The sequence below is a fragment of the Vulpes vulpes genome, chromosome 6 (genome assembly GCF_048418805.1).
Source record: "Vulpes vulpes isolate BD-2025 chromosome 6, VulVul3, whole genome shotgun sequence".
Classification (NCBI taxonomy): Eukaryota; Metazoa; Chordata; class Mammalia; order Carnivora; family Canidae; genus Vulpes; species Vulpes vulpes.
This window is the reverse complement of record NC_132785.1, coordinates 101,400,317-101,421,503: the sequence shown is the minus strand read 5'-3', so window position 1 is coordinate 101,421,503 and position 21,187 is coordinate 101,400,317. Positions and strand designations below refer to the sequence as shown.

At 32.3% G+C, this 21,187-nt stretch overlaps 1 protein-coding gene across 36 annotated transcripts in view; it reads right to left on the bottom strand.

The window, feature by feature from the left end:
- Window positions 1–21,187, bottom strand: part of GPHN (gephyrin) — a 620,367-nt gene that overhangs the window by 277,590 nt on the left and 321,590 nt on the right. For 20 of the 36 annotated variants that reach the window (XM_072761735.1, XM_026008404.2, XM_072761732.1 and 17 more), the window contains exon 5: window positions 12,116–12,154. The exons of the other annotated variants lie outside the window; for them this stretch is intronic. In XM_072761735.1, the coding sequence (XP_072617836.1) occupies window positions 12,116–12,154 (39 nt within the window). The remainder of the gene's footprint in view (window positions 1–12,115; window positions 12,155–21,187) is intronic. 36 annotated transcript variants of the gene reach the window in all.

Below are 21,187 nucleotides of genomic sequence, written 5' to 3'. Positions count from 1 at the left end.
TTCCTTCTCTTCTCCTATGTTCATCTGTTTTGTTTCTTAAATTCTGCATATGAGTGAAATCATACAGTATTTGTCTTTCTCGGTCTTATTTCACTTAGCATAATACACTCTAGTTCCATCCACATCATTGCAAATGGCATGATTTCTTGCTTTTTGATGGCTGAGTAATATTCTATTGTGTGTGTGTATATATATATATACATATACACACACACATATATACACACACACACACACACATACTATATATATATATATATATATATATATATATATATATATATATATATTTAGCAATTCATAGTTAATGGATATTTGAGCCCTTTCCATGTTTTGGTTATTGTTTTCAATCCTGGCATATTAAGATCATTTTATAGGTTGGTTTCAAGATTTTTCAGAGTTTTTCAATTAAGTGAAAAATAATTATAAGTCAGAGGTAAAATTAGTATGAGGGAGAAGCAAAACTTTTAATATTATATTAAAATATACTATTTTTATTATGTGATAAAATATTCTACTTACTCATTTTATTTAGTTTTTATTTATTTATTTTATTTAAGTAGGCTCCAAGCCCAGTGTGGAGCCCAATAGGGGACCCAAACTCACAACCTTGAGATGGAGACATGAGCTGAGATCAAGAGTCAGTCAGATGCTGACCCGACTGAGCCACCTAGGTGCCCCTGTAGTAAAAGATTTTCAAAAGTTGTTGCCTAAAACATCAAAGTGAAAAGGCAAGTAACAGTAGAAAAATTGACAATACTGCATACATTAGGAAGAGAAAATAATACATTGCTTATTTAATTCGGTTTTGAAATATACTATCTTCATCAAGAAAACCCTTTAGAACTTTTATCATAAATCACAAATTTAATAGGTACATGGAATCCTAGTATTTGATATATTGTTTTCCTACTAAGTATGGTTTGTTTTCTATCCAAAATTTTAGAAAAAGTTTCTATATATTATGAACCTTAAACTATAAAGCTTTATTAAATAACTATATAAACCTTCACATATTTATAACACAAAATGAAAACCTGTATAAAAAATTCATGGTATAACTTTTTCCATTCTTTAAATATATTATTTTTCCATCTGTTTTATTACAGTATTGTTTAAAAGCCTCCTGTCATTCCTTTGTAAGTGATCTGTCCTTTCGCTCTGGCTATTTTTAAGATGTTCCCTTTTATTTTGGTTTTGAAGTTTCACTTTAATGTATTCAGGCATCAATTTACTTTATTTATCCTTCTCAATTTATATTATACTTCCAGGACATGCAGTTTCATGTTTTTTCAATAGTTTGATAAATTTACAAACTGTTGCCTCTTTAATCATTGCCTTTCCTCCATTCTCTTTTTTGGGGGCTTTGATGTAATGTAGTTTCTTGTTTCTTCTTATTTCTTTCTTCATACCTTATTTCTCTCTCAAATTTATAAAACATCATCTCTCCACCAAATTATTCCAATATGAAGTATTTTTCTCGGAAATATATTTCAGTATGCTAATTCTTCTGGTCTAATCTGCTGTTTCATCTGTTCACAAATTAAAAATTTTTTAATTTATATTTTCTCATTTCTAGGAGGCTTATTTTCTCCCAAATTGCTCATTCAAAAATAATGGTCTCTTGCAATGTCTTTACCTTTGTGTGTCTTTGTTCTTTTGAAGATTTCATCATAGGTAGACTAATCATGCATCCTGGATTATGAGGGACACTTTGAAATACTTTTGTTGTGCCTGCATCCTGTCTGGGTTAGCATTAGTCCTAAACAAAAGTTCCCTAGTACGAGAAATGAATGATATGGTCACCAAATTCCTGGTTGTGCTATATTTTGTGTTTGACAGTTCTAGTCGTAGTCACAATTTTCAGTCCCCTGATTGATTAATAGTTTTGCTGATATTCATTACTTGATCTTATTAATCTGTTGGAGTATGGTTGACCTAAAACAGGGAAGATTTCCCTCAGTGAAAATTCTGCTTCTATGTTTAACTAGATGGTACCTTTAACCACTGAGTCCACTTCAGCTTCCCACAGTGGTCTTACAGTCTTAAGGAATCCCAGCTTGAGTTTCATATATTACTCTTTGTCCAAGACTAAATATCTCATCAAAAGTGCAGCCATAGCCATTTGTCCTTAGGGTGTCTCCTCTGTCTCCACAAAGTCCTGATTTCCTACAATTCTGGCTCCAGCTGCCCTCTGCTTTGACCTCCAACTCATGGTATTTTGGGGGGAAGAGTGAATCTAAAGACAATGTATATGTCCTTTTACATGGTAAGCTTGACAGGTTATTTCCTTTTAAACTGGGTCAAGTTTTTTTACATTGGGAAGGTTTTTTCAAAGTACTAAAACAACAATTATTCCAAGCTGTACCCTCTTTGTAAACTGCTTTATTCCCTATAAAATATCTTTTATAACATTATAATGAAATTTTTGATACATTGCAGACTGCCTACAGAAAAATGGTACCAATTTATACTCTGAACAATAGTCTTTTCACCCAAACTTTGCTACTTCTAGGCAATCTCTTTTAAATAGCTACTTAACTGATGTGTACAAAGCAACAGAATATTTTTGAATTTTATATTTCTTTTCAATTATAATGAATGCATATTTAAAAGCAATTTGTGTCTTTCCCATTGCCAACTGACTCTATCTTTTGTCTGCTATTCCATATTGGTGGCTGTGTTCTTTCTGTTGAATTATTTTTTTTTTAATTTTTTTTTAATTTTATTTATTTATGATAGGCACACAGTGAGAGAGAGAAGCAGAGACATAGGCAGAGGGAGAAGCAGGCTCCATGCACCGGGAGCCCGACGTGGGATTCGATCCCGGGTCTCCAGGATCACGCCCTGGGCCAAAGGCAGGCGCCAAACCGCTGCGCCACCCAGGGATCCCTTTCTGTTGAATTATTAAGAAATTTCTACATATTGAAAATATTAAAACTTTGGCAAGTTAAATCTCTTGCAAATTTTAATTTTTAACATTTAACATTTATAACAATTTTGCTTAGTTGGCATTTCCATTAAGAGGTTTCTAGTGAAAAAAAAAAAAAAGAGGTTTCTAGTGCTTAATGATAGGGAGTACTATCAATACTTTTATTATATTTTCTGTGTTTTATATCTTATTTAGAAAGTTTTCTCTTAAAGATCATAAAATAACTTCTTAATTTTTAAATCATTAACATAGTTTTTAATGTTTAAATATATAATCATCTGTAGTTTAATATTAGGTTGCATGGTCTCCACCAAAATGGACTGCCAATTTTCACAACATCTTTTATTGACTGTTCCTTCTCTCTTTGAACGTTGAAGGTTGGCTCAGGAAACTACCCTCTCCAAATTTGACACCCAGTTATACAAAAGTGCTATTAGTCTTATCCTCAGAAAGTCATCTATTTCCTTCTACCCTTGTCTGCCTTTCATTTGAATATTTTAATAACCTCCTGATTAATGGTATAGCTAACTTTATTCCCATTCATTGCTGTTTAACATCTTTTAAAAAACTCTTCATTTTCTACTAGAAAAAATCCAAATGCCTTTTATATGACACAGAGAATGTCCATCATTTGGCCTTACCTATTTCCAGGCTCTCTCTTTCCAATTTCCCTTCAAAACCCATTCTGCAGCCAGACTGACCTATTGAAAGACTTAGGATTTCAGCAATTGTTTCTTTACAGTAGATTAATATATTGGCATATTCATACAGTGGATTACAGTATGGTAGTGATAATGAACAAACAACTACATGCAACAAATCAATTTTACAAACATAATGTTGAGCAAAAGAATCCATACACAGTAGATTACACAGTATAAGACTTCATTTGTATGAAGTTTACTAAAAAACAAAAATAGCCAATGATGCAAAAAGTCAAAACTATAATTACTCTTGAGGGTTAGGCTGTTACTGAAAGGAACACAAAAGGAGGCACAACATGGGAGGCTGATGATCTGGTTTTTTGATCTGCATGCTGGTCACACAGGTATGTTCATTTTTTGAAAATCCATTAAGTTATAACTATGCTATTTGTGTGCTTTTGTAAACTTATACGTAAACAATAATAAAAACAAGAACAATAACAACAGTTCCAATATCACTTCTTTGAAAATTTCCCTAATTCCTTCAGATGAACTTTATCCTGCTCCTAATATATCACACCATTACTATATTGATGATCACATCATAGTTTATTTATCCTATTCTTCCATTTCCTAATCATAATGTAACTTCCCTGAGTGCTAAGATCATAACTTTCTATCCATGTGTCCCCAACCCCACGCACAGTGCCTGGAAGTTAGTGAGTACTCAATAATATTATGTAAATAAGGATTTCTCAATTTCTGCAATATTACATTTTGGGCCAGAAAATTCTCTGAACAGCAAGAGCTGTTCAGTGCATTGTAGGATGTTTACCAGTCCCCTGGCCTCTATTCATCTAATGTCAGTAGCATCCCTTGAGTTATGAGAACCAAAAGTGTCACTAGGCATTGCCAAAATGTTTCTCAAAGATCAAAAAATCCCTAGGTTGAGAATCACTTATATAAATAAAAGTTTCTGTGGAAAAATTCAAGCCAAGTGTTAAACAATTCATTTACCAAAAAAGTTTGGGCATTAAGTGATTTGCATGTTAAGAGCAACTAAAAAAAAAAAAAAAAAAGGCTCTTTTGAGCACTGGAGGGGAATTAAGCCTCACCTATCTGAAAAAGTCTATAAAATGCCTTGAATGTCTAGATAATCAAATGGTAATTCACATTCATTGAATGCTAGAATATTGTTTTTCTTGGAATTCCTACGCGGAAAAATGAGTTTGCTAAGCACAAAAATTGTATGAATAGTAAGGACTGTGTTATTTGGTATTTTTTGAAAAATGACTGCTATAGTAGTTATGTGTATTCAATATCTTTGCAATAGTAAATCTTGCAAGGTTTATACCTATGAATGGACAATTAATTCTAGGTTATTAAGGTTCATTAATTTTCTATCCATAACGTATTTAACATGAACATTCCACAATAAAAGAACAGTCAGAAAATAAACTATTGTGCATCAGCTACAGGAAAAAAGAAAAACCTCACAAAGAATATAACTAGCTTGTTAGAAAATGTTTGTATTTTATTAACTGCATGCCTTTCATTTAGGATGTGTTTTGAGCTTGACCTCTGCTGTAAGAGGGTAGTAATGAAATCATTGAGTGCTATTATGTTAATGGAGTTTGAGGAAAGAGAAAATAAAGTGGTTTATATTTATATGTCAAAATGATATAAATATAAATCTCATTCTGCCAAAATTATTTCCTGACAAGCAATTTCTTAAGCTTCCCATTGTAATTAGAATTAGTTTTTAAGAATAGGCTACTAAGCCAAAAGAAAACAAAGAAAATGAGCAATTTATAAAAGAAAAAAAAACTAGACAAATACAAGTGTTCAATCTCATTATTAGTCTACAATATGCCAAAAATCCATATAATTTTTATCTATCGATTTGTTAAGATTAAAAATGATAATGAATGTTCAGCTCCATATTGAGAATATGGATATATAAATATGTACATATTTTCTAAAGGGCAATTTGGCAGTCTATATTATGAGCCTTAATTTTTAATCAGTTATTCTATTTAATGAAATATTTCTAAAGCAATAATCAGAGATGTTTTGACAATTTATATAAGAAGAATGCTTATAACTGAAAATCAGAGCCTAAATAGTTAATAACAAGGGAGCTTAAATTAATCATAGCTTGTTTATATTCTGTACTGATTGACAAATCTTCCCCCCCTCTTTTTTGGTAGAACAGTTATTAAATGGGGATAAAAAGCTTAATTTATATAAACAAGAGAGTGGTTAAAAAGCAAGGGCTGTGGAATCAAGACTACCTAGTTGAGATTCTATTACCTTCTATAGCTCTGTGATCTGTTTTAAGTTATTTCATGATTTAATTTTTCTAAAACTAATTTTCTTTCCTGTGAAGTGGTACTTGTGTTAATTGTTGTTATTAAATTTTTGTACATAAGGTAACAGTTGGGATGATGTTATTAAGAAACCCAAGATATAAACCAGTATATATGGTAGGTAGCCAATGTGAAGACTAACCAATTAATCCTAGGGCAATAATTAGGTGTCAAGATTATTTATGGTTTTTATTTACTTCATTTTGCTTTCCTGTATCTTCCAAATTATTTTTTGGAAAAAACTGTATAATCAGAAATATAATCAGAAATCTATATTTAGAAAAAAATAGGTGTTGTTTCTTTTAAAGCTATTAATAAAGGCAAGATAAATATTTAAAAATCTCCAGCTTCTTTCTCCTAAATGACCATTCACTTTTCTCATCTTTCATGTTTTAAAATCTCATCTTTAATACTGTGTCACAGCAGATGTTACCATTTTATGCTCTTATTGAATACATATCACATGCAAAATACTAACACTAACCAGGATGTATGGAAATTTGAGGACAAATTTTCTAGTTAATAAAATAGGAGCTCTCTGCAGATGGTCTTAAGTTTTATTTTTTAGTAACTAATCATAAAGAGAAGATACCTGAAAAGGTTTTTTACCTTTACCTCCTCACAAGACTGATCTTAATTTTGACCAGAAGGCATTGGGTTGAAAATAAGAATATATAAATGTAACCTGTAAGAGATTTTTTTTTCCAGAATATTTGCTTAAGATGTCTATACTGGGATTATTACCTCTAACTGCAAAGTAAATACATATTTACTACTATAGTATGGCTAGGAACAAACCAAAGAAAAGTTGATTTCTGAACATCTGAGATGTTTTTATACTGCTGTTATGAATAGAATATAATCTCTATTTCTTCATAAAGATGAAAAATTACAAGAAATCTAAAGAGTGTTCAGAGAAAATTAAAAATGGGGTGGTTTGTATTTAGTAAACATTCAAATATCTAGTGAATTTTTCAAGCACTAATTTCTATATTCATGAAATATTATTAAATATACATAAAGGATCTTTGTAACAAATAATTGCCATAGTTGAGGCAATTAACTTCTTCCATTATCTCTCTCACTCCACTGGGCATCTTGTGCCACAAGTATAATGCATAATTTTTCCAGGTAGCATTGAAATATTTGATGGTGAGATAGGAAAGAGCAGAGAAAGATTAGGGGATGTAGAGACTAGCTATCAGTGCCTACTCTTGTCACTATCTACATCCAAAACCAAAGGAGTAAAACTACTTCCATAAAATGTTTATGTAAGGAAGCTATATCTTCCTTTGCAAGGTCCTGAATTATATCCCACTCTCTTCAGGAAAGAATAACAAACATGTTTGTTAGGGGTAGTTGCCTACAAAGAATCTCCTGATAGCAAGGAAATTTAGGGGATTTTCTTGTTATTAAATGTAAAAAAGACTTTATAGTCCTAATAAGGGTGTGATATGGATATTGCCTTTTCAAGTTAACTTTCACATTAAAAAAACACATTATATAACTTTATTTTCAGTTTACCTTTCCTCAAAATAAAAATAGGATATCAGAGATCACAAGAAAATGAAAAGTATATTTATTACTAATAAAATGAGTTTAATGTTACTTATATTTTCCTTTATCCTAGATCTAAACCTTAAAATTTCTGCATAATCTTTATTTTGCACTAAAAATGTTTTCTAGAATAAATACAAGTGAAGCAAAGTCTTTTAAAATTATTCACTTCTTAAGAAAACAAGTTAAATCTGATGTAATTTCTATTTTGGTGCTTCTCTCCTGACATGAGACTTTGATCTTCAGTTGTGCTTATAAAATAAATAACTTTAGTAGGACATCAGGAGATGGGAGGAAAAATAGGTTACTAAAACTTATCTTAGGTATAGCACTTTAAAGAGCTTCCTTTAAAGCAATCACTGTGATTTAGTGAGCAGTGGAAATGAAGCTTACTGCTCTCAAGTTTGAAGGCACTCATTAATATAGTGAGGACAAATAAATTCCTAATTCAAATGGCTAATTAATCAAATTCATAATAATAGCTAGTAAATATGACTGAAACTTCTGACATCAGGAATTCAAGTGAGTTTTAGTTACCAGTGAGAATAAATTCCCAAACATTTTCAATATTGTATACAGCTATACGCCCAAGAGAATACCTCATTGTGCTTGCAATAACATTCAAGAATGACATCCTGAACCTTAGTTATCAATTTTTCTATAACCATTCTCTACTCTTCCTTTATAAAATTAATGAATTACATTGGGTTTAGATAATGCTGTTTATTACGAGCTACCAATGAAATCACTAATTGTCACTGAATGCTCCAGGTTTTAAAATTAGAAAGACCCTTACTCGCATTTAAACTATTACCAGAATCTTCCAGTTGTGATAAGGCATTAATTTATAGAAGACATTCTTATTCCTGAATCACTGATGCTTAAAAAGAGGTGAAACAATTTCCTTATACACAATTACTCCAACTTTGAACATTTTCCTTGAAGAAATAGAAGAAAACAAGAAAATTTTGAAATGATATTAGAAATGTATTTTTTTGTTAAATGTCTTTTTCTCTTTTGGAATGTAAGCTCTTAGGAGAACAAGACCTTATCTTTGTGTGACATACTCCTAACAGACTACATAGCACAGAACAAGCCTTTTAAAAATAGATTCTGAGAGAATTATTGGAAATAATGAATTAACTTCTCTCCTTTGCATACAGAATAGTTCTAGTTTATGTTCCACTCTTGAGAGAATTGAGAAGTCTCTCAGGTCATTTTCTGTGTTTGATAATTTAGATGAGAAGTCCTGGCTGAGAAAAGTTAGAAAATGTAAAATCATCAAAAAATTGTTGAGTTAACAAGTCAAAACATTATTATTTATCTAATGGATTGAAAGTCTTCTTTCCTAAATCCATTTTTATTGTTATACTCCAGTTTTAAACCCCTTGAAGACAAGGACCAATTTCCCAACTTTTTGTAACACTTATGTAAGGTCTAGGACACTATGGTATAGAGCACAATTTTTTCACATTATGTTTTACCAGTGTATTAAAACACACACACACACATGCATATACACATTGCCTAAATCATATCTCCAACCTACTGAATAAGAATCTTTGGGGGTTGGGTCAAAGGAATCTTCTTAGAAAAATCTCTATAGGTAGAAAACTGAGTATCCAGAATTAAGTACCAGTGAATTTAAAATGAATTCCTGTTCCTATTGCTGGTTTCTCTAAACATAATTTAGCTGCCTCATCTCAATCCCATTATCTTCATTTAAACCTTGCCTTTCAAGTGCTTACTTCTTTAAAAGTCTTCATTAGTCCATTTCAAAGATATGCCATTATCTGTCCTAAAGTTGGCATATTTTTTATATTCAATGTCCTTCAGAATCATTTTTGCTATTCTTCAAATATCAAACATCTGTCCAATTTCATTCTGCCTTTCATTCTTAGAATGTAAGGTCTTCTAATCTCACTTGGTCTTCTGTGCCTTTCTTAATGTTTTTTTATTTTTTTCCTAATACAGTATCTTGAACTTAACCATCTTCCATGTTACTTCTATAGTTCCCCTGAGGTTTTTAATTTCCTTTTAGACAAGAACATTAAAAGCAATGGAGTTCATTTCTAGGTAAATATCCAAAGAATGGAAAGAAAAACTTGCAGACCAATGCTGATGGCAGTATTATTCATAATAGCCAAAAGATGGAAACAACTCAAGTGTTGTCTATCAACAGACGAATGGATAAACAAATTGTAGCATATACATAAATGGAATATTAGTCTTAAAAAGGGAGGGAATTCTGATACATGTTACCACATGGATGAACCTTGAAAATACTATGTTAGTGAAATAAGCCAAACAGAGAAGGACAAAAATTATATGATTCTACTTATATGGGGCAAATCCTAGAATAGGCAAATTCTAAGACAGATACTAAAATAGAGGCTATTTTGGGGTGGGGGAAAGAGGAATGAGGAGTTACTGTTTAATGGGTACAGAGTTTGTTTTGCAGAATGAATAAGTTCTGGATACAATGGTAATGGTTGTACAAAATGTATTAATGCCACTGAATTGTACACTTAAAAATGGTTAAAACAGTACATTTTATGTTATGTGCATTTTGTCTCAATAAAAAAATAAAAATTACTGAAATGATTTTCTTGACTTTCTTGCAACAGCCTTTTTCTTCAAAGTAATTATCTCTAATGTTAAAGGAAAAGAAAAAAATGTCCATACATTTTTTATATTCCCTAAATTTATGACTCTTTTTAGCTTTTCCTTTTCTATTTCATTTTTCATAAAAATAAAATACAATTTAATATGGATAGTCAGGATTTTTCCACACTTCAAGCACAATGATGTTGTGGGCACATACATAAAGAACACTTCAAATCTATACAAATACACACAAACAGACTTGCATACACACATACACACTCCACTTTCGATCTCCTTAGACTCTTAAAATTGTTTGCAAATTTCACCAAAATTCTTCTCACTTCTTGTTTGATCTTGTTTTTGATTTAAATATAAGTAGATAAGGCATTAATCTTTACAGTGCAAATAATTTTGTATTCTAAGTTCTTTTCAGATGTCAAGTACTCAGCAAATAATGGGAAAATGTCAATTTAAAGTCTACCCCACACAAGAAAATATAGTCTAAAAGGAGGGAAAGATAAGTACATCAAAAGGATCTCTAAAGAACTGAGATTACATAAATTATGGGGTGGCTGAGAAATGATATTCTCAAGGGAAAAATGGAGCAGAGTAGAAAGCTCCTTTAATCTAACCACAGAGGACTATAACTAAATTTGTTATTTTTTTGAGATGATACTTTAAGTTTCAAAAAATTATTCCAGTCTTACTAAAAAGGACAAATAAATAGGAGTAACTTATCTTCATGAAGCCCTGGAAAAGTCATGGAAAATAAATTAGGAAATAAATTTAATATATGGAAAATCATCAAAAGATCCCATATATAAGAAACAAAAGTACATAACATATGATGTGAAGGGTCAACTGAAGTAAAGATGATAATTATTTGAAAAAATCTATTGCTAAATAAAGGGAGGACTGTGGAGTTTATAAAAAAAGCAGAAGGGATGGGTGATAGTGAGTTCAAAAGTCAGTTTAGGAGTAAACTGGATTGGACTGTCAAATAGTGAAGCATTTTCCTATTTCTACAATATGTTTGGACAATATATAGGCAACACTTTTCTTGGAAATAAAATCTGATCAGGGTTACAAGACAACAGAGGAACAACGCCAGTGATTTACCAGATGCAGAAAACTACAAAGGAGGCAATATAAGCGAATCAGCAAGTTGCAAGGCTGAGTACATAGGAGATAAATGCAGTGTCTCAAGTTATTTAATGGAGCAGCCATGTGCAGCAAATAGGTAAAGGAGACAGCAGTCAAGCAAACTCAGCAGTCCAACTTAGTGGCATAAGACATGTGGAGATGGGTAGCAGAAGTGTTAAACAATCTGAACCTATTTATAATATTACAGGCATAGATTGGGCAGGAAAAGATCAAGCAGGCAGATGGCATAGCACTTGGAAGGCCATGATATAGAATGGTAGGAGACCAGATAAACAGTGCTGGGGTAGTCTAAAATGCTAAAATAGCAGATGGGTATGGCTATTTGCTGATAGACAAAGTACCAGTAAGTGAAGAATGCAAATCATTCGGCAGATGCATAAAGTGGGGCAAAAAGTAGAGGCAAAAATCAAAGGCAGTTAAAGCAGTAAGACAGAACAGCAAGAAGCAATGACAGATCATCAGAAGCAGTTGTGTAGGATAAGAAAAGCTGTCATTAGCAGGGAAACAAATCACCATTCAGGAAAAGATGAAATCGAGAGTAAAGCAATCTCCTGAATTGGGTTTCTTTCATCTAGGAAACAGTCATCAATAAACTGCATATGAGAATCCACAAGAGAATAGCACACAAATGGAAACAGCAGATGAATCTGAACTCTACTGCCCAGGGATACAGAATGATCCTAGAACATTGATACATAACAATCCACAAGGAAATTAAATGGATGGGAAAAATGGGTCCAAGCATTCTTTATGATGATAAAAAAAAAAAAAAAAAAACAAAACCAAAACACTAAAAATTATTAATCTGGAAATGATTGGCTGGGATTGAAGTCTTCGCTTACCCCTTTCTGGAGCCCACAAAATGGGAATGTTGGGAATTTCTGCAGCAGAAAAACAGAAGAGAAAAGGGATTTCTGACTCCCAGTTTGAGGAAAGCAGGTCAAATTTAGGGCTGTATGAACTGGTTCAGGGAAATAAGAACCAGCCTGAACCTTCTCCATTCCTCAGAACCAAGCAATTTCTGAGGTTTGGGAAAGGTTTAGGAAGCCCTCACCCCATCATTTCCCACAACCTCCCCTTTCACACTTACCTCCAGTGCAAACAGTTTCCAGCAAGGAGGTACTTGGGAAAACTCACTCCCATATTTATACCATGGCAAAATTTGAGGATGGCCAACTAATGATACCTCCTGTGTAGGTCAGGTTTCTGATTCAGTGGGATCCCTGCTATTTGTGAGTGAGCAGAGGGGATAGGTTACTAGAAACTACCTACCTCTTTGAAAGTGGATGAGAAAAAAAAGCAAGGACAGTAATACCAATAAATAAATAGTATTACTAGTAAAAACTTTGGTGATCTCATCAATTGTCATGGACAATTCCATGAAGATGCTGATAACTTAAAAAAAGTATCTCCAGCCTAGACTTCTCTTCTGAACTCCAGATGCATATGTCTAATTGCCAACTTAACACCTCCACTTGGATATCTAAAAGTAGTTCCTTCCCATGACCAAACTAAAACTGATCTTCCTCATCAAACCTACCCTTCCCACAGTCTTCTCCATTTCAGTATACAGCAACTCCATCTTTCCAACTGCCCAAGTCAAAATCCTGAGTCTTATACTTGACAGCTTTCTTTCTCTTATTTCATCTGTTACTTCTATCTTCAAAATATATAAATAATGTGTTTCTCACTATCTTCACCTCTATCATTGGTCTAAGTCACTATCATTTTTCACCTGGATTATTTCAATAGCCTTATAAATTATTTCCCTACTAAAATATAAGTCAAATCATGTAGTGCTTCTGCTCAAACTCTCCATTACACTAAATGTGGCATACAGGTTCAATATGATCCATGGCTTGCTCTCTCTCCTCGTTACATCTTTGCTCAAATGTCACCTTATCAATAAAGCCTTCCTTGATAGCTTTTTAAAAATTACAACTCTCCTTCCTGCCTACCTATTCACCTCCCCTTCCTGCTTACCTATTCACCTCCCCTGGTTCGTTTTTATCCACATCTCTAATACTATACATTTTACTTGTTTACTTACAATTGTGTAACCCACTAAAATGTATATTTCAAAAAGACAGGGACTTTTGACTTCTTTATTTATTGCTATATCCACAGCATCTTGAACAATGCCTGGCATATATACAGCAGGCGCTCAAGATATATTTGAATCTATGAAGTGTTAATTTCCTGTGGTGCATCTTGAATCTATGAAGTGTCAATTTCTTGTGGTGCATCTCCTTCCTCTGTCTTAAATTCTCAGAGCAATCTTCTGAAAGCTCACATGCTATGAGCCTTTGATTAACAAAGGAGATACTTGTATACTGTAGGGTAGAAATATTCTAAAATAGGGTTTGGCAAATCATAGCCAAGGGGACAAAACCTGCTTGCTGCCTGTTTTTTGCATCGCCTTCAATCTAAGAGTGATCTTTAAATTTTTTAATGATTGAAAAAAAAACAAAAGAAGAATAATATCTCATGACGTGAAAATTATACGAAATCTAATTTCAGTATCCATAAATAAATTTTTATTGAGGCACAGTAAGGCTCATTCATTCATTTATATCATCTTACAGTGACTTTTGTGCCACAGGGCTGGCAGAGTAGAATAGTTATGATAGAAAGCACAGAATCCACAAGGCCTAAAGTATTTATTGTCTAGATCTCTAAAGAATAAGATTGCTGACCCCTGTCCAAAGGTATTTAATAGTTCGAAGGCCAAGAGTAATGACTAAATTTTGAGCAATGATAAACTAGAGCATTTTTGTTAATACTGTTGCTGCTGTTCCCCAAGATACACCTGGGAGGGAAGATGCACTTATATTAGGATTTGCTTTCAGTATATATAAAAGTAGCCTTCTCATTCCTCTAAATACTATTTAGCACTGGTGGTGATAGTCATTTTTCTATCAACCCCACAAAAGCAGCCTCATATTAAGGGATAGGGTACAGTATAGGTAAAGGTAAGTCTTAAAAATGGCAAAAAGGAAGGGAATGAGAAAGTAAACAGGGCCCCAAATAAAGTTCATATCAAAATATTACATAATTAACCAATACCCTATTTAATATATACCCTGTTTAACAGTTGAGGGAAATTGGCATGACGTGAATCTCTTTTGAATCTCATCAATGGTGTTATACTAAACTGACCTCCTTATATTGGGGTCTCCTAAACAACTGTAGTCTTGAATCACCACAAGCAAGAGATACATTTTAGTAAGAGTCCACTACATTTATACACTATTCTTTATACACTATACACTATTTATACACTATTCTGTATACACATTTATACACTTTACACTGTTAGAAAAAAAAACCTAGCAGTTGTTTTCTCATTGGTCCAAGTGCCTATATTTTATAGAGAAGAATCTTAAAAATTTGTGAAATTCTACTCGAAATCACCTCACAATCACTAGTTATCTTTCCTTACTGAAAGTTTCACCCTGAGGATTACAACATACAAGTACATCAAATGCTACAATCAAACTTATGGAAAGGGGTGAAGAAGGTTAAGGGGGAAACATTTAAATTATCTCAATGACACCCAGCACCTTGGTGCTGCTGTCTTTAATCTTCATAAAGAAATATAATTTATATCCTCTTACATCAACTGGTCCTTGCAGCACAATCAACTGCTGCTTTTACATTGTTATCTTTGACCTTTGTATCTTTGTGAAACTGACAACAGTTCATTTTCAAACTCTATACTTCCAACAACTTTACTCTTCTTCTCAGCACTTTTTAAAGGAAGTTGGAATCTATGTGTCAGTTATTAATGACTGTCTAAAATGGTTACTCCCTTCACTGGGCATTTGTCCTTTACTCTTTTATACCAGCCATGCTCTTTTCAAGTTCCAATATGAGAAAATAATATTGGTAAACTTATTAGAATCATTCCAAATAGTTTATTTTGTTATCTGAATCCACTTCTTGACTCTCTGTCAGCTTCTTTTTGTGGTAGGCAATAATATAAAGTCACAAATATTCTACTCTTCTACAATGGTATCATTCTAAGAAGCTCAGAGGACTTGACAGGTATAAATACATTTGCTGTCATCTTTTTACATTTGTGTGAAAAGCAACAGTAAGTTCATTTTATAGATAGAGGTCTAATATAGAGAGATGAATTCACATTCTTGATTCTAGGCAATAAAGTAAGAAATATTCTTAAAACTTCTTTTTTACATCTATGTCTCTAGATAAATATGCTTTGACATTTTATATTTATAAAATATTTAATGATACTGTGTTGTCATTGTCTTAATACATACTTTGTAATGGCTTCTGCCCATTTTATGAGAGTAGGCTTTTAAGGGTGAGCTGGAAAGATGATTTCAAGATTTTACCACTGACAAATTCAAGGTAAAAATCAACATTTTGCATGCCATCTCTATTTCTTTGTCCTTTCCCACAGATATACCATTTAAGTTCTATCCTACTTGATTTTTTTCCCTACAGGAAATTCTTTCAATATTTATTTAACCATTATTTACTTATTTTTTAAGCTAAAGCCCTACTTACATTATAGGTAATAATAGCAAATAATATGTAGCAAATACATTTTTTTTAGTGTTTTACTTATGTTAATTCACATAATAAAACTAACCTATAAGGTAAGTACTCTTACTCTTTCTATTTTACACATAAGAAAACTGAGGCATAGGAAGTTAAGGAAATTGTATAAGGTCACATACTAGTAAAAAGTGGATCTAGGATTCAAACCCAAGTAGTCTGTCTTCTTAAACACTACGTTATGCTGCCTCACAAATGGTTAAGTGGGCAACAGTACTTTTCTAGTAAGAGTTCTAATTAAATATAGAATTTACCAAATTTGTAATTATTTGTATGTTTACTGATGTCATCAATCTTCGTAAGATCACCCGAAAGTTGAGTACATATTCTGATACAGAGTAGGCATGCAATTAAGGAATATACTTAAGGGAATGAAGACAGTATTTTATTTTATTTTTTTAAGATTTTATTTATTTATTCATGAGAGACACACACAGAGAGAGAGAGAGGCAGAGACACAGGCAGAGGGAGACACAGGCTCCATGCAGGGAGCCCGATGTGGGACTTGATCCTGGGACTCCAGGATCACGCCCTTGGGCCAAAGGCAGGCGCTAAACTGCTGAGCCACCCAAGGATCCCCAAAGACAGTATTTTAAATACGGGTTTTTTGTATATGATTTTTTTTGGTTTTGCCTTATGCTCAAAATTCTAAAATTCAGATCTTGAGGAACAACGTACTTTTTCTCCTCTTTATTGTTACTATGTGGAATGGAAACCTTTCAACATAATAGGTTTTTGTTGTTGTTGTTTTTGTTTTTGTCTTTTTTTTCAACATGATAGTTTTAAATTCAATGTCACTTATTGCCCTAATTACTTTATCTAAATGATTGATTTTTTTTATCCTTACCTTTCCCATAGTACAATTATACCAAGGAGCTTTTCTTTTTAATACATAAATAAAATAGAAGTTGAATGTCTTGGGAAAGTCTGTATCTGGTAGAAAAAAATGAATGCAAAAAAAATACAAAAGTAAGTGGATGCAAGGGTAAAATGTAGAATTTATCCTCAAATATTAGAAGAACTATCATGTAAAAAAGAAATTTACATTCTTTTGTACAGTGTAAAGAAGAATTAAAACCATTGGGTAGAAATGATAAGGCACCACGTTTCAGTTTGTTATATTTGGACTTTCAAATAGAATTGGAAAAGCAACAAACTCTCAGGTGAAGAAGTAGTGATTGAGATGTTCAGACAAATGTTGGGAATGATGAAAAGGGTATGCTAAGATTTTGAACATAATGGCCTTAGAATTCTCTTTAAATTCTGTGATACTGTGATTTCTCTATTTCTCATATAGTATGTAATTTCATAAAAAACACTAGGCTAACCTGAGATACATCACTGACAAATCTATGATAAGAAAATGTTTCCAAACAACAAATATAAAAACTGGAACTTGGTGTGTCACAGCAGTCTCATACCATGGTATGAGTATCCACAGCAATAATCGTGTGAATAGTCACTAGGTTTGTAGATGAAATCAAGACTTAAAAACAAAACATGTAATTAAAAAAAAAATCTCAAAAAGAATAGAGTTAGTCCTACTGAGGAATGTGTTGATGTGCACTGAATAAAACTGTCTACTTTTAGAGAGCCTTTACTGTGCGTATTGGCTGATAGTAGACAAAAATTCTGGCTTCTAAGGAATCTCAGAATAAGGACAGTTGCTGTTTTTCATCTCTACAGATGGTGCTACTCTAGATGTTCTAAGAAAGAGATTAAAATAACAGGTCTGGTTTATCCATCCTTCTATATAAAATGAATCCTCTGCTCTAGCCAGGAAGATTTTATTTTTATGTTTTTCTGTATCTTAATCATATATTTCCCCTTCTTCCTTGCTTCCATTAGTAATGTCCTTCCTCCTCTTCGCTACTAATCTGAATCCTCTCTCCTTCAATTTTAGTTTTAATTCTACTTGTACAAAATTTTTGCGGATTAATTTTTAAATTAATTTTTAAATACTGATTAGTTGTAATTAAAATTCATTTTGGCTTTCTCTCAATCTTTCTCTTTAAAGAAATCTTTTGGCTGAACATTTCTGATACTAGGTTTATACTGTCTTCATTTGTCAAGTGACTATTTTAGGAGTACATATATTTTAGCACTCATTCAATGAAGCTCAAGGTGTCTGACAAATACTTGTTAAACTGAACAAAAACTATAAATGCTATTTTAGCAATCTGGTAGCCCATAAATATGCCTATGCTCTAAGACATATGCTGCTTTTTAATGGATAATGCAAAACAATTAAAAATCCCAGATATAAAGTGGGCTATAGAAAAGCTACCCTGAATATCATATATCTCAGCTGTTTCACATGTATCCAAAGAACTTTAAGCTACAGAGGAATTAGAGACTTAAACAGGTTCAGGTTGGATATCAAAAGATACTTAGTGCACCTGCGCTAATAATCCATATTCCTTATATCAAAACACTACAGAATTTCTTCATTTAGTTCCTTTGCCCCGTGCCTGAAAGTAGTAGTGGGGAAATGTTGACTTACATCTTTATTTTTCAGACTATTCACAAGGTATGTTAGTAGCTAACAACAGATACCAGAAGTACAAGGGTTAGTAGCAGAAATATTTGGGGCTGCCACATCTAATTCAAAGTCATAGGTAATATCAGTTAAATGAGGTAGAAAAAGGTAAAGAAAAAAAAAAGAACATTTATAAACATCTACAAAGGTGCCAGGCATTATACTAGATCATTTACATGCATCATTGTTGCTTACTAACGTTTGGATAACCTTGGGCAAATCAATTAATTGATCTGTGTCTCAGTTTCTCTATCTTTAAAGTAGATATGAAATAGTACCTGCCTTATATGGTTGTTTTGAAGACTAAATGAAGCAACATATGTTTAAAAAAGCTGCCGACACATAGTAAAGTGCTATATATAAATGTTATTTATTATAACTGGCTACCTTTATATTCTCAATCACTGGCAACCACAACCCTAAATTAGGCATTAGATAATTTAGCAAATGAGAAATATGAAGTTGGAACAGGTTAGTTTGCCTTAATTTCATAGTTAGTGGTAGAGCTGAGATTCAAATTCAGGACTGACTCTTTATTGTGTTTCTACTATGTCATATTGCATCTCAACATATTTAAACAAAGAGAGGACATGGAAACATATTTCTTAAGTCCAGGCCTATTTCATAAAAATTAAAGGAAGAGCTTAAAATGGCATAAAATGTAACCTTATCTGACCATAGAAGAGTGATGTGTTTTATTCAATCCAGTTTAAAATTTTCAAGTACAAGGATTTCTAATATCCTGCTATATAAATTTCATTTTGTTGAGTTATCCTATTTATACAGATTTTAAGATACTCAAAATCCTAGTTCAATATAGGCTTTACCTACCTAATTTTGGCTTTACCATGTGTAACAGGTATTAGTAAAAAAAAATCCTAATACTATAAAATAAATATTTATAGAATTCTACAATATTAGTATATCAAAATTTTCCAAGGAAATAATCAATGTTTTCTGAAGAATATTCTATATACTTGAAAACAACTACATAATTTAAATGACCTATGCAAGTGATTAAATTTTCTTTCAAAATCAGAAATTGTTACATGTGATGTTTTTTCTATGCTTCTGCTATAATACAGGAGTTTTTCTGATTGTCAAAATGCCCAACGTTAACTTTTAGGTAAAGCTGTTCAATGTCAGTGTTTACTGATTTCCATGCATCACGAATTGAGAATCATTATAGTCAGTAACTCAGGTTAAGGAGGCCTCCTATTTCACTTATACAGTATTTTTGTTTTTGAAGCATTATAATTATGAAAGAAAACGGGTTAATGATTGTATAAAATGACCCCTGGCATATAGTACACTCACACCTAAAATGATGAAATTTATAGTTTGTGAGAAATTGATTATAAAACACATTTTACAAACTATTTTTTCTTGATTTGTTATTTTTGTGAAAAAATTTCTAATAACTTACATGGAACATATTTATAAAAAGGCTTAAGTAGTAATCTGTTCCAAAGAAATGTAAATATTATAGGATATAAACAGAGTATGTCTTCTAGAATTTGTAATCTTTTCCTAGAAATTCATCCTTTGTAACAAATTTTGAGTATTCTATCCCTTTCAGCAATGATCATTTTGTTAGATGTCTCTTCACTTCCATAATGAACCATAAGAAACCTTTTAAATAAATAACCCTTCTATCAAAATTTATAGTTTCCTAAATTTTTGCTATTCCTCCTTTTGCTTGATTATTTTGTCATGACCAATTATATCAGGATACTTTTGTTAGAAGGTATTGCTAAGAAAAATTGTTTAAAAATTTTTTAAGAGTGAGATTTTGATAACAAATCAATTAGTTTGATCAATTCTGAAAGTTCAAAATTTTACACATTATTTAGAATGAAGGATCTTTTACTTTATGCTATAAGCTTATTGAGATAACATGGCAGTACACTTCATTATGGCAGAAAAATGTTTTTTTCTCTGCTCCTTCTAAAATTAAGCTTTTAAGAAATGAAACCCAACGTCGTTTCAGATTACTAAAGAAAAAAGGGGGGATCCCTGGGTGGTGCAGCGGTTTGGCGCCTGCCTTTGGCCCAGGGCGCGATCCTGGAGACCCGGGATCGAGTCCCACATCAGGCTCCTGGTGCATGGAGCCTGCTTCTCCCTCCGCCTGTGTCTCTGCCTCTCTCTCTCTCTCTCTGTGACTATCATAAATAATAAAAATTTAAAAAAAAATTTAGAAAAAAGGGTAAAAATAAACTTAAAAATTCAATAAAAATGTGAGTAACGACATTGTCAGTCAACAAACTTTTTCTGCAAAAGGTCAGATGGTAAATACTTTAGGCTTTGCAGGCTATACAGTTTTGGTTGCAACTATCTAACTGTTCTTGTAGCCACAGGTAATACATAAATGAATGACTGTAGCTATGTTCCAATAAAACTTCATTTATGGACACTGCAATTTAAACTTCAAATAATTTTATGTGCCGCAAATATTATTCTTTTTAATTTTTTTCATCCATTTAAAAAATACAAATCCATTCTTAGCTCACAAGACACACCACACCGCTACCAAAAAGACAGGGTGGATTTGGCTAATTGGCGTTGTTTGCCGAGTCCTATAACAGATTAATAATTTCTTGAGAATAGGGACTGTGCCTTATTAATTTTTTAACTCCAGTACCTAGCATGTCATGGAATACATATTAAGGATTAAAATAAAAAGCTTGATGAATGAATGAATGGATGAAAACTAATGTATGTTGGGCTTCTATTTAATTTATGATCAAAATAAAATATTAGTATATAACTCTTTATTCTGGTATAGTCTAGT